Here is a 14,435-nt window from a genome sequence, read left to right as displayed (position 1 = left end):
ATGCAGTTTATTGTAACATTGTACGAGCACAGAGCATTAGTTCAACGTCAAGCTGATAAAAGTAAATCAGGCTATTATTGTACCTGCAGTGGGAGTTTACATTAGTTTCCAGCATGTTGTGTGATGATTTCGCCGTTGCGTTGAGAGTCTCCATGTGGCTGGTAGTGATTGCTGGCTCTTGAGATTGAGCACGCACACGAGCACGAGCGCACTTGTTGCATTCTGAAAAATCACCACTAGAGGTTGCTAAAAATCGCATACAGCGCCTTTAAAGAAAAACACAGTAGATCACATTAGCATGAGGATTATAAAACAAACAGAAATCACACTGACCAACCTCTAACCCAAAAAATATTTATTTCTTTTTCAGTCAAGAACCACATGTGAATTCAGAACATGACTGTTGCAGAGTGTTTGGTTTGTGGAACACTGTTAATAGGAGGACAATGACAAATGGGACAAACCCCAGTTTGGGCTGCACATGCTACCAGAATATCTGCCTTAGTTTTAATTTGGCTGTTCACATTTAAATGTAACCATACTTAAAGTACATGTACAGTATGGTATGTAATGCAGGTGGAATTTCAATCACAGAAGACTCGTAAAGAAAGCTGATTGAAATCTACCACAACAACCAAGGCCCAAAAGTTCAAACATATCGCTGATGCTCCTAAAAGACAACAAACTTTAAATGTTAATTTTTATCAGCCTCGGCTTTTTTCTTGTCCTTCTTCTTCTTCTTTTCTTTTTTCTTCATTTTCTTCTCCTTCTTCTTTCTCTTCTTCTCACTCTTTGTTGATTCTACATCATCGTCTGCATCATCAATTTTTCCCTTTTTCTCTTTGGATTTTTCTTTACTCTCATCCTTACTGCTCTCAGGCTCGTTTTTGAGTTTAATGTCAGTAGGATGAGGGCTTCTTTCGTTTCTGTTGCGCTTTCTGTCAGGACTGCGTTCCCTGTGTTCGTGGTGAAGCCGTGAGGATGTCGCCCTACTGGATGGGCTCTCCCGTCTGTGAGATGATGTGTGATGCTGTTCTCCGTGTCTCTTAGCATCCCTGTGCTGCTCCTGTGAACCTGTTGTCTGAAAAATGAAAGAGAGGCTAATGTTTCTTCACCCACAATTCAATGTTCTGCATTACAGATTTACAGCCATTTTTTTTTTATTAAATGGTAAATGGCATTTATAATGTCACCTTGTTTTTATCACTGCGGCTGTGACTTGCTACATGTCTTTCGGCGCTATTCATATCCCCGAAGAACTCTTCACAGCGCTGGCAGAAGAAACCCATCACTGGGATCAAATCACCACTACCTGCAATAAAGATACATGTTGAATTTGAACTAAATTGTTCAAAAAGAACAATTGTACGTAAATAAATACTTGTACAGAACAAAAAAAAAATCCTTCAAGTAAATACAAATTAGTTGAACATAAATAAAAACAAGATTATAATAAGGTTCATGGTTGAAACAAATACATATTTGTATTTAACAAACATCAAAAATGCTAGTTATTATCTTCTAATAAATAAAATAATGAACAGTTCTATAAAAAAAATTAAAATGGTTTAAATACATATTTTACTGTACAAAAACAAAAGTGGTATTCTACCGAACATAAGTTTCCTTAAAGAGTTAGTTCACCCAAAAATGAAAATTAAGTCATTAATTACTCACCCCCATGCTGTACCAACCCCGTAAGACCTTCGTTCGTCTTCGGAACACAAATGAAGATATTTTTGATTAAATTTGAGAGCTGTATAACTACCACATTGGCTCCTAAAGGACTGCCTCTTGACGGCCCAGAAAGTCAATGAAGAAAATGTTTAAATATCCCAAGTGACTACCGTGGCTCAACTATATGTTTATCAAGCGACGCGAATACTTTTTGTGCGAAAAAACAAACAAAAATAACGAGTTTATTCGACTATTTCTTTTCTTCCTTGTATGCCAGAACGAGACTTCCTTAGATTTCCACGACGCATGCGCGAGAATTGCGATCTGAAGTAGTGTAAGCTGGTGTGAGCAGATCGCAAATCTCGTGCATGCGTCGTGGAAATCTAAGGAAGTCTCGTTCTGGCCTACAAGGAAGAAAAGGAATACGTTATTTTTGTTTGTTTTTTCGCACAAAAAGTATTCGCGTCGCTTGATAAACATATAGTTGAGCCACGGTAGTCACTTGGGATATTTAAACATTTTCTTCATTGACTTTCTGGGCCGTCAAGAGGCAGTCCTTTAGGAGCCAATGTGGTAGTTATACAGCTCTCAAATTTAATCAAAAATATCTTCATTTGTGTTCCGAAGACGAACGAAGGTCTTACGGGGTTGGTACAGCATGGGGGTGAGTAATTAATGACTTAATTTTCATTTTTGGGTGAACTAACCCTTTAATAATGTGAGTATCCAGACAGTTGACTGTAGCCTTTGACTTCTATAGTAGGAAAATAAATAGTCATTGTCCACAGTCAACTGTCTGGTGGTTACCCATATTCTTCTAAATATATTTTGTGTTCAGCTAATAAAATGAGGTTGAATAAATGCTGATAGAATTTTCATTTTAGGGTAAACCATCCCTTTAAAAGTTGTGTGGATCATGATAATCATTTAATACCTTCCTGTTTCATCAGACCCTCCAGTTCCTTCACCAGGTACTCTTTCCGTTTCTTTTGAATCTGTTTCTCTCGTCTCTCTCGCTCCTTCTCACCCATCTTCTAAAACAGTCACAGGAGTTCACAGTTCACAAGACTCTTGGGAGCTTGTCATAATACTGGGGTGATAGTGTTAATAAAGACCTCTACCTTCTCCTCTCGCTTGGATTCTTGAGTAGAATGGCTGCTTCCAGAGCGATTACTCCTACGGTCATCTGTTTTGGATGCTGAAAACAAGATACTAAAAGTTGAACGCATTACAAGCCCAGGTTTGCTGTGAAAAGTTCTAGGTCTTTTTATCTTTTTTTTGAGATGGCTGACAGAACACAACTGCTATGCAATGCTACAATATACTTTCAACAACTTCCTGACACAATCCTGCACACTTAAACATGAGTTAATTCAATTCCAACCAATTGTAGTACAGATTCTAATCAAACTTTGATTTATAGATAAATTCTGCTTTGTGCAAACTTAAAGTTTTTGAAAAACCCCTTTTGAGAAGATTTTTTAAACAGTTAGAATACATCCTGCTGACATGAACTGAATATTCAGTATTCAAAACTCTGGTGATGTGATCCTAAAATTCACTTTGGATAAAAGGGCCAATTAAACTAATGAAATTCATAGTGCAAAACATGCTGGCTCTGACCTCTGGACAGTGCTTGCAGCGCCTCCAGGGCTGGTTTGAGCAACGGGAACGAGGCGGCTGCTCCTTGCCCTTCATTTTTCTCCTTTAGTCTGGCAGCCATTTTACAGATATCAGTCATGCCTGGATTCAGACCGATGGTCCTCAGGAGGTTTTTCACCTTCTCACATTCCTCTGGAGTGACTTTCATCGTGCCCAAACCAGCAGGCTGCACGCTGACAGGCATGCCGTGTGCTTTGGGTTCCTGGAGATTGTGAGTCTGCTGTTCTTTACTGAGATGATGAACCGGAGACCTTGCGGATCTTGTCTGGGCCAACGGGACAGTCACAGCTTGAGGTTTGGATCTCTCCTCCTGCTCTCCATACAGGAATTTCTCTTCGTCTTCAACACTCTGGAATGAAGGCTTGGATTCAGGCAGCTGGTTGGGTGTGTTCCAGGATAAGATATTGGAAACGCTGCTGCCGTCTCCGCCAGCCCTCTCATGAGGAAGCAGGGCACCATAACAGAGTTCAGCAGAGGTTTTAGGTTCAAACCTCGGCTCTGGGTTCTGGAAGCCTCCAACTGCAGACTGATTTCCCAGAAAAATTCCCCTTGTGTCATCAGTACTCTGTTTAGAATGGAAGGGATGAGAATTCACATTACGTCTGGTGCAAATTATGAATTTTAAATGGAGTGGAAACGCCGGCAAGGTAAAACAAACATAAATGACAAGCGTCTCAACAACAAAGAAAAGCAAATGTATTTTAAAAATCAATTAATGTGACTAGTAAATGTAATCTAGTTAAGCTCTCTTTGCACTCAACTTGATTTCATTTAAATGTACTCAATCTAAAAACAATGAACACACACACATACATAGAATTATAAATTCATAAATATCATTCAATTTTTAAAAGATTAATAAAAGGTTAAGCCAAACTACATAATTAATGGTTTCTTTTTTTAACCTTTTAATTAAGCGTGTTTAATTAATCACGCGGATCAAAAATCTATCCCAACAGCTCTAAAATATAAATCACTATAGGTCTCTCATTAATAATACATTTTTTTTTTGTGATAAAAAAATGAAGTAACTTCAATCAACAAAAATATTGTCACATCATGTCAATGACCAACTAACACATAACGGTGGTGCGCACCTGGTCTCTAAGGAGGGCATTCTTGACAATAGGCAGGTGTTTCTCTAGATCTTTGTTCTGTAGGATCTGTCTTAGTCCATGAAATAGATCAGGCATGGCGCTAGCACCAAGGCTCACTCCACTGCTGGTGCTGCTAGAGCTGTGATTGCCTTCTGCGGTCGCTCTGTAAGACTGTTTGGTCTGACTGGGGCTCAGACGTGACTGACTCTTACTGCTGGTTACGCTCTTCCCGTGACTGCGGCTGCGGCTCCTCGCACGACTTTTGGCCCTAGGGCGGCTTTTAGCTCGACTGCGACTACGGCTGCGTGTTCTGCTGCGAGCCCGACTCTTTCCGCGACTCCGAGCTCGACTACGACCCCTGCTCCTTCCACGACTTCTGCTGCGACTGCGTGGACGGCTCCTCCCTCTGCTCCGACTTCGCGCTCGGCTGGGATGCTTGTCTGCAGTGCGATCACTGGTGTCACTTTTATCTACTGCCAGCTCAATCCGGTCAGTTGCCTGCAGGATTCGGAGAAACTCCTCTGCCTTTTTCCTTCATTGTAACACATTGAAATGGATTTAGGGTTAATCAACAGTTTATACGTACACACATGTTCAAAAGTTTGGGGTCAATCCGATTTTTACTCAGCAAGGAGTATTCAAATGATAAACACAATAGTTTATAATGTTACAAAAGATTTTTATTTCAAATAAAGCCATTACCGGTATTAAGTGTCTAGCATGTTATACGTTTAGCAACAATTGTTCTAATCCTAATTGATGGATTGTGTAGCTTTCATTTCTCAGACAGCCATGTAGTTAGACACATTGGGGCCATATTCCAGGATGACAATGACAAGATTTATCAGGGCAGGCTTAAATTGTAAAAGATAAAAGATTGTTGTAAACATACAAACAACTCTGAATCTCTTTGTTTAGTTTCTCATACCTGACTTCTTGGTTTTGCTCATCTAGACTTTGGGTTGACCAGCTTTGTGAAGACTGACCAAGCTGATGCTGATTCGAAGGTGTGAGCTGAGAGCTGATGATCGTGGATCCAGTCTGGTCAGCAGTGTGGCTGGTGAAGGGTCGGTTCTGCAAGAGGGAGACAGCAATGAAAAGACTACAGAACTATCACAACATACTGACAAACATGTCAATAAAGATATGAAACATTCATTTAATATGAGTGCAAAAGTCCGTCAAATAAATCTAGAGAGAGAAAGATTTTGAAATCCAACATTTTTAAACGAAGAAAAGTATGACAAATGTTTGCAAGTCATCAATCAATCAAGCAAATTAGTGACGTTGAAAATGCATGCTTAAAGTAGTTTTAAATTCACTATGGCTTGTAATACTGCAGGACAAACATTCAAAAAGAAAATGCATCACTTGCATGAAATCCAAAGATATTTAATACTATTAATAAAATATAAAAATAAAACTATTCCATCAGGTGAATCTGGACACGCGGTTACAAGACAAAAATGCTGATAATACCTCGTAGAATGATTCTCTGTTGTAGTTTTCATTCCCTGTTCCGTACGGGCGTCCCGGAGGAGGACCCGGCTGTGGAGCGCAGTATTGAGGGCCTGGAGGAACCCCAAAAGGAGGACAGAACGGCGGAGGTCTAAATGATGCTGCGGGGTGTCCGAAACCTGACGGAGGTACCGGTGCTCGATGGTAGTCCGGGTTCGACGGACCTCGGTACATTTTCGTGCTTGGATATGTGATCAAATCCTGTGTAGCTACAACGAATTTATTTTCCCATTCACTCTTGAGCTCCTGTGTGTCTACTACTTGAAACTGATCGGGCGCAAGCCACAGCGCCGCATGCAGGACTGGAACCACAGCGCAGATCACAAAAGTGTCTCCGTTCCAATGCCTGTTCAAAACTCTTTCACTAACGTTATTTAAAATACTTTTCAAAGTAGTAAAAATTAAAAATGCACACTTAATTAAATAATTTAAATAAATAGTTTTTTTAATTCTATGTACATTTACATTTATGGATGTGATTACATCAAATGATTCATTTTATAAAATTTGAATTGAATTGTTTTTTATCTTTAAGATAATTGGTGAAGCCAAAAAGTACATTTAGGACGGAATTATAATCCGGCATATTTATGGTCGGCTAAAAGAAGGAGGACCCCATTATGCCAACCTAGCATTGCAGTCATTACGGGGGGGTGATTTACTATGGAGTTTACCGACATTCTTGATTCTTTGGAGGACCTGGGGTAGGTGAATCAAACCTCCCGTTATAAACTTGTATTCTTTTATTTATTATCGCTTGTGTCACCCGGTCAGATTTTCGGTTTAACGGCATAAATCTGACCTCGTGCACGCATGTCCCTGCGTTTGCCGGTGTTCTCAAGATCTGAGACACAGAACCGCATACCCTATTATGAACAGCTGCTAATTGAATCTGCTTTAAGTTGTTCGTTTCAAATATTTTGCACTCTGATCAGTTTTTAGTCATATTATATCCAAGCGAGGGATATTGGCGCATGTATCTGACAGCATGATTTCTATAATCAATGATTTGATTTGTCCGTGCAGCGTCAGCAGTGCTCAAATATCTCCAGTGCTTTAAATAGCCTGAGTCATCATAGCCTAAATGAACAAACCTCACTCATAACATTTCCATTTCCCGAAGTGTCAGACGAATTTACAAAAACATGGGTCCATAGACTGTTCTGTTCTAGAATCAGTGCAGAACCATTGGGGATGGGTGGGTTTTTGTATAAGAATGAAGACCTTTAGATGTAAATTTATACCAGAGCTAAGATCTGTTAGATATTGAACTTTTGCTACGTCGTTGGGTTCACGTTCTCCCAAATAGCAGAGAAAGTGTAGAATGACCCAGGACCGTCCTGAAAAGCAAACATTGTCAAATAAGCTGCTCAGAAAAGTGTGTATGTGTGTGTTTGCAGATACCAGGGGCCACTCCTAGAGGAGGGAGCACTTGAGACAGCGGTGACTGGTGGTGCTGCGTCTCCAGAGTTCACAAAAGTGTGTGCTTGGCTTGTGTCTGAGCTGAAGCTCTATTGCAAACTAGAGGAGAATGTGCAGGCAACCAACAGTGAGTGTGTTCCCGCACACATAATCTATGGCAGTGGTTTTCAAACTGGGGTCCTGGGGGCCTTGAGTTGGTGCTAGTCAGATGTTGGTTTGGGTGTGTCATGTGCAGGTCCGAGCGAGGCTGAGGGGTTTCAGCTGGAGATGAGTGGTCTTTTGTCTGAGCTGTGCTGTCCATATCCTGCTCTCATCACTGGAAAGGTCACAAAACGTCTGCTGAATGCAAACAACTGCCTGTTACTGCTAGGTCTGTAAAGAAAACCATCTGCTCATTCCAGTGCTCCTTTTGTAAAACTTTTAAAAATGGGTCTGTTGGGGAATTTAATTACTTGAAATAAATAAATATATATACTATGTTCTTCCAGGCTTCTTGATCTCTGAGCTTGAGTCATCCAGGATGAGCCTGGTGAACCATCCCCAGAAGAAGGTGCAGGAGAGTAATGTTTTCATAGAGCTGAAGGGCATCTGTATGGCTCTGGGCATGTCCAAACCGCCTGCCAACATCACTATGTTCCAGTTCTTCAGTGGGATTGAGAAAAAGGTGAGGTTTATTCAGTGGTGATTTATTTCATGTTATACATTTACTGCATGCCCTTTATAGTCTATGTGCATGCCCACACATTGTGTCACTAATGTATTTGTGCATAAAACCTCTGTGTGGACACTTTCACATTTTTGTTAATCTGGGATTATTTGACCTGCCAAACCGTACGCATTTTATGAAGCGGATGTGCATTTTGACCTCAAAGTATGCTGGTACGATTTGTTGTAATACTCAACCTGGTGATGCCTCTGTGCACGCACAGTCCTCAAATCAAGCAACAGCAAAAGAAGCGGAGTTCGACCAATCATAGCGCTGGGTTCATTCCCCAAATAGCAAGCAGGAATGATTGACAGATGCTTAAGGCCTATCAGTAAAAACCGACAGCAATAAAGAATCCCGCTCGATCGGCCGAGTTCATAAGCGAGGACAATAGTCACAGTACTTCATGAAGAGAAACGGGCTGGGCTCGATGTGGAAAGTTGAAATATTGTTTTTAGTTAACTTAATCTGGATTCGATGATCACACGTGAGTGATAGCAATCGCATGGGTTATCTTAAAATACTCCATCATTCAGGGTCACTCAGATAAGGGGAAAACATCATTCAGCCATGCAAATTATAAAATGCTTAAAGGGATGGTTCCCCCAAAAATCATTTACTCACCCTCAAGTTGTTCCAAACCTCTATGTGTTTATTTGTTCTCCTGAACACAAAGGAAGATATTTGGAAGAATGTTTTAATCAAATAGATCTCAATCCCCATTGACTTCTATAGTAGGAAAAAATACATACATACTATGGTAGTCAATGGGGATTGAGATCTGTTTGATTAAAACATTCTTCCAAATATCTTCCTTTGTGTACAGCAGAACAAATAAACACATAGAGGTTTGGAACAACTTGAGGGTGAGTAAATAGTGACAGAATTTTCATTTTTGGGTGAACTATCCCTTTAAGTAATACTGAAGAAATGAATTGATATGGCTAGTGATTTATGAAAGTTCTGTGATTTGTGTGGATTACTGAAGTGTGAAAAATATTTTCTGCTAGCAAAATAAAGCATGTACACATTTTTTGGTCATTGTTTGTTTGTACGTTGAGCAAATATGTTCCAATCAAATGTATTTGCCCCTCAGCTGAAGGAAGCTTTGGCCAAGGTCCCTTCATCTCATGTAGGAGAACCACTACTGAAGAAACCACTGGGTCCTGTACATTGGGTAAGCTCTGAATTTGATTTTATATTCTAAACTGATTAAATTACACATTTTAGATTTGAACACTGTGTTAAATGTTTTTGTTTAAATGCCTTTTACCTCCAGGAGAAAATTGAAGCAATAAACCAAGCACTTGTAAATGAGTATGAAGTCAGAAGGAAGATGTTGCTGAAACGACTGGATGTGACCGTGCAATCTTTTGGGTGGTCAGGAAGAGCCAAGGTACCTGAATCTCCCTTTTACTTTCTGTATAACATAAAAACAGGTTTACACTGATTAAGCTACAAGAGTGAGCAATGTGATTTGAGTGAAATTTTAAAATCACTCTGCTTTGTAATTCTGTGAAGACACATGCTGATAAACTTTCAAAAGTGTACCAGCCTCTTCGTTTGGCGCTGGCAGCTAAAACCAGAGTGTCTGTGGCCCACCTGTTTGCTGCTAGAGAAGATTTATCAAAGATCCTGAGAACCAGCAGTGGTCGCATCAGGGAGAAAACGGCCTGTGCCATTAACAAGGTGAGTTAGTTTTGAATGCATTTTCACTTTCAATTCATGATCCTTCAGAAGTCATTCTAATATGCTGCTTTGGCTTTGGTGCTCAGGAAACATTTCTTATCAATGTTGAATATTTTTTTGGAAATGGTGATAATTTTGTTTCAGGATTGTTTGAGGAATAGAGAGTTCAATAGTACATAATGTATTTGAAATGGAAATTTGTTTTCGTTACATGATAAACGGCTTGACATTAAAGGAGTAGTTCACTTTAAAAAAAAACTTTTGCTGATAATTTACTCACCCCCATGTCATCCAAGATATCCATGTCATTCTTTCTTCAGTCGAAAAGAAATTTAGGTTTTTGATGAAAATGTTCCAGGATTTTTCTCCATATAATGGACTTTACTGGTAACCAAACGGTTCAAGGTCCAAAAGATAGTTTCAGTGCAAAGTGTTCAAAGAGCTTTAAACGATTTCAGACAATGGTCTTATCAAGCGAAACGATCGCTCATTTAAAAAAAAAAAGTTTTTGTTCGTGACTCTCCTGTTCGAACTCCTTCATGAAAATGAACGAATCTTTTTTCGTGTCATTTGGTTCATTCAACGAACGAAATGAACAAGTTGACTCTGGAAAAGATTTGTTCGTTTTGATGAACGAGTTCGAATAGGAGAGTCACGAATGCGCATCACAAAACAGAGCAAGGCGAGCATTTGAGCTTATAAAACTTAAACTTTTTTTTTTTTTAAATGAGCGATCGTTTCGCTTGATAAGACCCTTATTCATCGTCTGAAATCGTTTAAAGCCCTTTGAACAGTTTGCACTGATCAATTTTATTCATGCTTGCTGAATAGAAGTGTTAATTAAAAAAAAACCTTACTCATCCCAAACTTTTGTACGGTAGCGTACATACTAGTGAATATTCTTATGTTTATAAGGTACTGATGGGTCGTGTGCCTGATCGAGGAGGGAGACCCAATGAGATCGAACCCCCACCTCCAGAGATGCCTACGTGGCAGAAACGGCAAGATGGTCCACAGGGGGGTGGTGGAGGACAGTCCTACGGTGGTGGTGGTGGTGGAGGAGGAAGAGGTGGTGGACGAGGTGGTTATGACCAGCAGCAGGGCAGCCGAGGAGGTCATGACAGAGGAGGTGGTAGAGGTGGGAGAGGAGACCACCGTGGGGGTAAAGCTCAGGGGACCTGGCAGGACGGCTCTGGTGGAGGTGGATACCAGGGTCATTACCAGGATGGTGGATATCGAAGCAGTTATGGAGGAGGAGGAGGAGGCGGAGGAGGAGCTGGCTACCATGGAGGCCAGCAGGGGTCTGGATACCAAGGAGGAGGCTACCAAGGAGCCCAGCAAGGACCGGGGTACACAGGAGGAGGCTACCAAGGCGGCGGTGCGGGTTTCCAGCATGAGGGCTACCATCAGGACGGTGGTCGACATCAGGAGAGAGGTGGAAGGGGCGGTCGTGGGGGTAGAGGGCGGGGAGGAGGAAGAGGGCAGGGAGGAGGATGGGGTGGAAGAGGAGGGCAGAATTTTAACCAAGGCGGGCAGTTTGAGCAGTTCTTTCAGCAAGGTGGGCAACAGTATAATCAGGCTGGCTTTGGACAGGGAAGACAGTTTACTAGCTGAAAAAAGACAGTTACTGCTATCTACAGCTTCAAAGGGGACCCACAATTCTGTGAGGGTGGTAGACTGAGAGAGACACAGGCCTCTGAATGAGCAGATTACATTACATCTCATTCCCATGGTGCCTCTGGAGCCTGCTTTACCGAGATCGCCTCTGAATGAACAATGTGCTTCTGCATGTGTACGGTTGGTCTAAACGGTTCTGCTTCCACCAGACAATTCAAACTACTTCACTTATTTAGAAGTGCGTGGTTGGATCGCCAAAAAAAAAAAAAAAAAAAACACGGGATGAACTTTGTTGCTGGGTTTGTTTTCATCTTTCTTCCTCATTGATGATTGACATCAGTTGAATCTACTGCCTGATCTAAGCTGCCCAACTCTGAATCTGAAGAAGCCTTATCTTAGAGAAGCTACAAAACTTTTGTTATTCTAGTTTTATTTATGGAATTGTTACTTTGACTTAGTTCTCATAATCCATCCTGTTATTTCAACAATCGGCACTTGGAAATGTTCTTTTTGGTCCCCCACAATGAGGTTTTGTTTAACTTGTGAGTAAAAATGTCAGTTCATTTCTTGACGCTCACATGTGAATGTTAATTTGCTGACTGTGTGGAAACCTTGAAATCGATGAATTGAGCTTTTTGCTGTTTTGGGAAAAAAGGTTTAAAGGTTTTTGAATGATTAAATAAACCATAAAGGAAAAATCTCAGCGTCTTGGTGTCAAACAAGTTCTTCAATATTTTTTTGCATTATTATTGTTTCATTTATTGTGGCAGTAAATATCGGCAGTTACAATGACGAAAACAACTTAAATACAATAATACTTTAGAAAGTATGCAGATCCCCATGATGCAGTGTGCTGGTGACATGCTTAGAAATACAGTGGCCACAGACATTTATTTTTATTACTTGCGAATCCTAAACATTTCAGTCACAATCACAGTTTAAACCTGTCATTATGAGATATTAAACACAAACTAGAATTTTTAATTGTTGTGATTAGTCCATGCTAGGGTAGTGTGTTTATTGAGGTTTTTCCATTTACAGCAAGTGAATTCTAACAGTGTTGGATTAATGGAGCATTTCTACATATGATGTATTCAATTTATAATTTCATTCCAGTAAAAGCAGACCAAGTTGAAATCTAATTCCAGTTTTATCTTTATAACTATAAATACTTTAATATATTTACCTGTCAAACATACAAAACATGTTCCAGCTAACATTACATAAATGTTTTCCAAATATTCCAGTCAAGATGGTAAAAGTCCCTTAATGTTTAATATTCGGTTTTACGTGGCAAGCGTATTTTCACTGGCAACCCTGAGATGCTGAGATGACCTGCTCACAGCACACACAACCTTAAATTGTACATACATACTGTTCAGAAATTTAGCGAGACCCTTGTCTGTGTTTAATGTTCAATATATAGTTGTAATGACTAAAATAAGACCTTTGTGAAAATCGTTTAAATAGTATAAATAGACACCTTTTCATCAAGTAGACCTGGCTGGCATCAACCAGAAACATTCATATAACTACAGTCAATACAGTAATGACAAGGTTGATCATTTTACAGCATTAATATTGGCCATAACTTTTGATGGCCAAGAGGTGGCGAGAGTCATCAGTTTTTCAATGCACATCTTGAGTTTTCAAAGCTTTACATTACTTATTAGATGTTTGCAGAAGAAGTTGTGTTGATGTGGGTACTGCTGCTCATAAGTCAAATAATGTGTATTCATGGGCAATGATTTGGTCAAATGATATTTAAAGCACTTTATCTGTAACACTCACCTATCAATAAGTCAAAGTATAAACAACACTCATAAATCTCCCAGAGGAGGTTCCTGTACTCCAAAGCTCTGAAAGACATACTTGAATTGTGAACATTTTGAAGGATGTTGGTTTTATGCACAGGAAAAAAATCAAACCAGTTTGGAACGACATGAGTGAGTAAATAATGACAGAATTTTCTTTTGAACAAATGGTCCCTTTAAAGCTACACTGTGTGATTTTTACCCCCATTTAGCGGTGAAAAGCGGTGTGACCATCCAGTGAATATTAGTTTCTGTTCCTCTCAATTCCTATTTCGTTTTAACTCCTACGGTGGCCTGTGTAGTCCAAGATTAACATGGCTTCCAGTTCGACCTCGTCCATGAGTGTTAACTCAAACGTAAACGCGAAAGCCAAAGCTTGAATTAACGGGTATGTCCCCCTTTGGCTAATGTACTTTCAAGATGGAGGGGCAACATGGCGACCGACATTAGAACCCCTTACCCGTAAGTATTTTCAATGGCATATTATACACTCACGAGAATAATTTATTACTTGAACGAAGTAAATATACATTAATGAGCACATATATTTTTGAAAGAACTAAGTGTTTTTAGCTAAGAATAAACTAAAAGAGTTATACAGTGTAGCTTTAAGTAGTACACTTTATATGCTACATCAAGTGTGTCCAATCCTGCTCCTGGAGGGGCACTGTCCTGCAGAGTTCAGCTCCAACCCCAATTAGACACACCGGAGCCAGGCTAATCAAGGTCTTACTAGGCATACTAGAAACTTCCAGGTGTGTCTAAAACTCTGCAGGACAGTGTTCCTCCAGGACCGTGTTTGGACACGTCTGTGCTACATCAAATGAAAATGAAATTAATTTTGCATGTCCATTTAGCACCTCTCATCTGATCTCTGAAACAATTCAAACACTGATTATATCATATCATATCATCAGATATAAACAGATGAGGGATATCTTTATCATGAGCCAATGGCATCTAAACATGCATTAATTCTGTAATTTACTTACTCGCATGTTGTTCCAAACTTTTTTATAAAAGAGAGCAGCTCACAAAAGAAAAATAATAATGTCAATGGCAACCAACTGTTCAAGCTCCTAGAATAAAGACTTGAGTCTAGTCTTCTAAAGCCTTTTATAGGTCTGTGAGAGAAATAAACTGAAATTTAAGTTGAAAAATCTTTTCTGATACACATGGTCACCATTCACTTAGTATGAAAAAGAGCAGACATTTGCTGAAATTCCTTTTGTT

At 39.9% G+C, this 14,435-nt stretch overlaps 2 protein-coding genes across 3 annotated transcripts; one reads left to right on the top strand and one right to left on the bottom strand.

The window, feature by feature from the left end:
- Positions 1-340: 340 nt before the first annotated feature.
- On the bottom strand, positions 341-6,253 carry LOC120477693 (uncharacterized). Of its 2 annotated transcripts, none has more exons than XM_039669407.2 (8): positions 5,916-6,253; positions 5,365-5,510; positions 4,437-4,968; positions 3,301-3,904; positions 2,799-2,875; positions 2,612-2,711; positions 1,194-1,312; positions 341-1,081 (listed from the first exon to the last, which is right to left on the bottom strand). In XM_039669407.2, exons 1-8 carry the CDS (start codon positions 6,126-6,128, stop codon positions 695-697), a joined length of 2,178 nt encoding a protein of 725 aa, XP_039525341.2. In that variant the 5' UTR covers positions 6,129-6,253; the 3' UTR covers positions 341-694. The 2 variants fall into 2 exon arrangements, with proteins under 2 accessions (XP_039525341.2, XP_039525351.2); XM_039669417.2 differs by having other exon boundaries at positions 2,612-2,708.
- Positions 6,254-6,502: 249 nt separating this feature from the next.
- On the top strand, positions 6,503-12,088 carry tslig3a (tRNA splicing ligase complex subunit 3A). The gene is made up of 8 exons (XM_039669430.2): positions 6,503-6,658; positions 7,355-7,503; positions 7,612-7,746; positions 7,865-8,040; positions 9,179-9,259; positions 9,362-9,478; positions 9,604-9,771; positions 10,687-12,088. Exons 1-8 carry the CDS (start codon positions 6,618-6,620, stop codon positions 11,383-11,385), a joined length of 1,566 nt encoding a protein of 521 aa, XP_039525364.1. The 5' UTR covers positions 6,503-6,617; the 3' UTR covers positions 11,386-12,088.
- Positions 12,089-14,435: the final 2,347 nt, after the last annotated feature.

The sequence above is a fragment of the Pimephales promelas genome, chromosome 15, assembly GCF_988280905.1.
Source record: "Pimephales promelas chromosome 15, fPimPro1.hap1.1, whole genome shotgun sequence".
Taxonomy (NCBI): Eukaryota; Metazoa; Chordata; class Actinopteri; order Cypriniformes; family Leuciscidae; genus Pimephales; species Pimephales promelas.
The sequence above is the reverse complement of the archived record's forward strand: the minus strand, read 5'-3'. Positions and strand labels throughout refer to the sequence as shown.

Bases quoted from the DNA above. Each gene is read 5' to 3' on its own strand.
- LOC120477693 (XM_039669407.2), bottom strand. From the start codon at position 6,128: ATGTACCGAGGTCCGTCGAACCCGGACTACCATCGAGCACCGGTACCT. The intron at 4,969-5,364 runs GTATGAGAAACT...GTTACAATGAAG, and splicing joins GAGCAAAACCAAGAAGTCAG to GAAAAAGGCAGAGGAGTTTC. The intron at 2,712-2,798 runs GTAGAGGTCTTT...TGACTGTTTTAG, and splicing joins AATCCAAGCGAGAGGAGAAG to AAGATGGGTGAGAAGGAGCG.
- tslig3a (XM_039669430.2), top strand. From the start codon at position 6,618: ATGGAGTTTACCGACATTCTTGATTCTTTGGAGGACCTGGG. The intron at 8,041-9,178 runs GTGAGGTTTATT...TTTGCCCCTCAG, and splicing joins TCAGTGGGATTGAGAAAAAG to CTGAAGGAAGCTTTGGCCAA. The intron at 9,479-9,603 runs GTACCTGAATCT...AATTCTGTGAAG, and splicing joins GGTGGTCAGGAAGAGCCAAG to ACACATGCTGATAAACTTTC.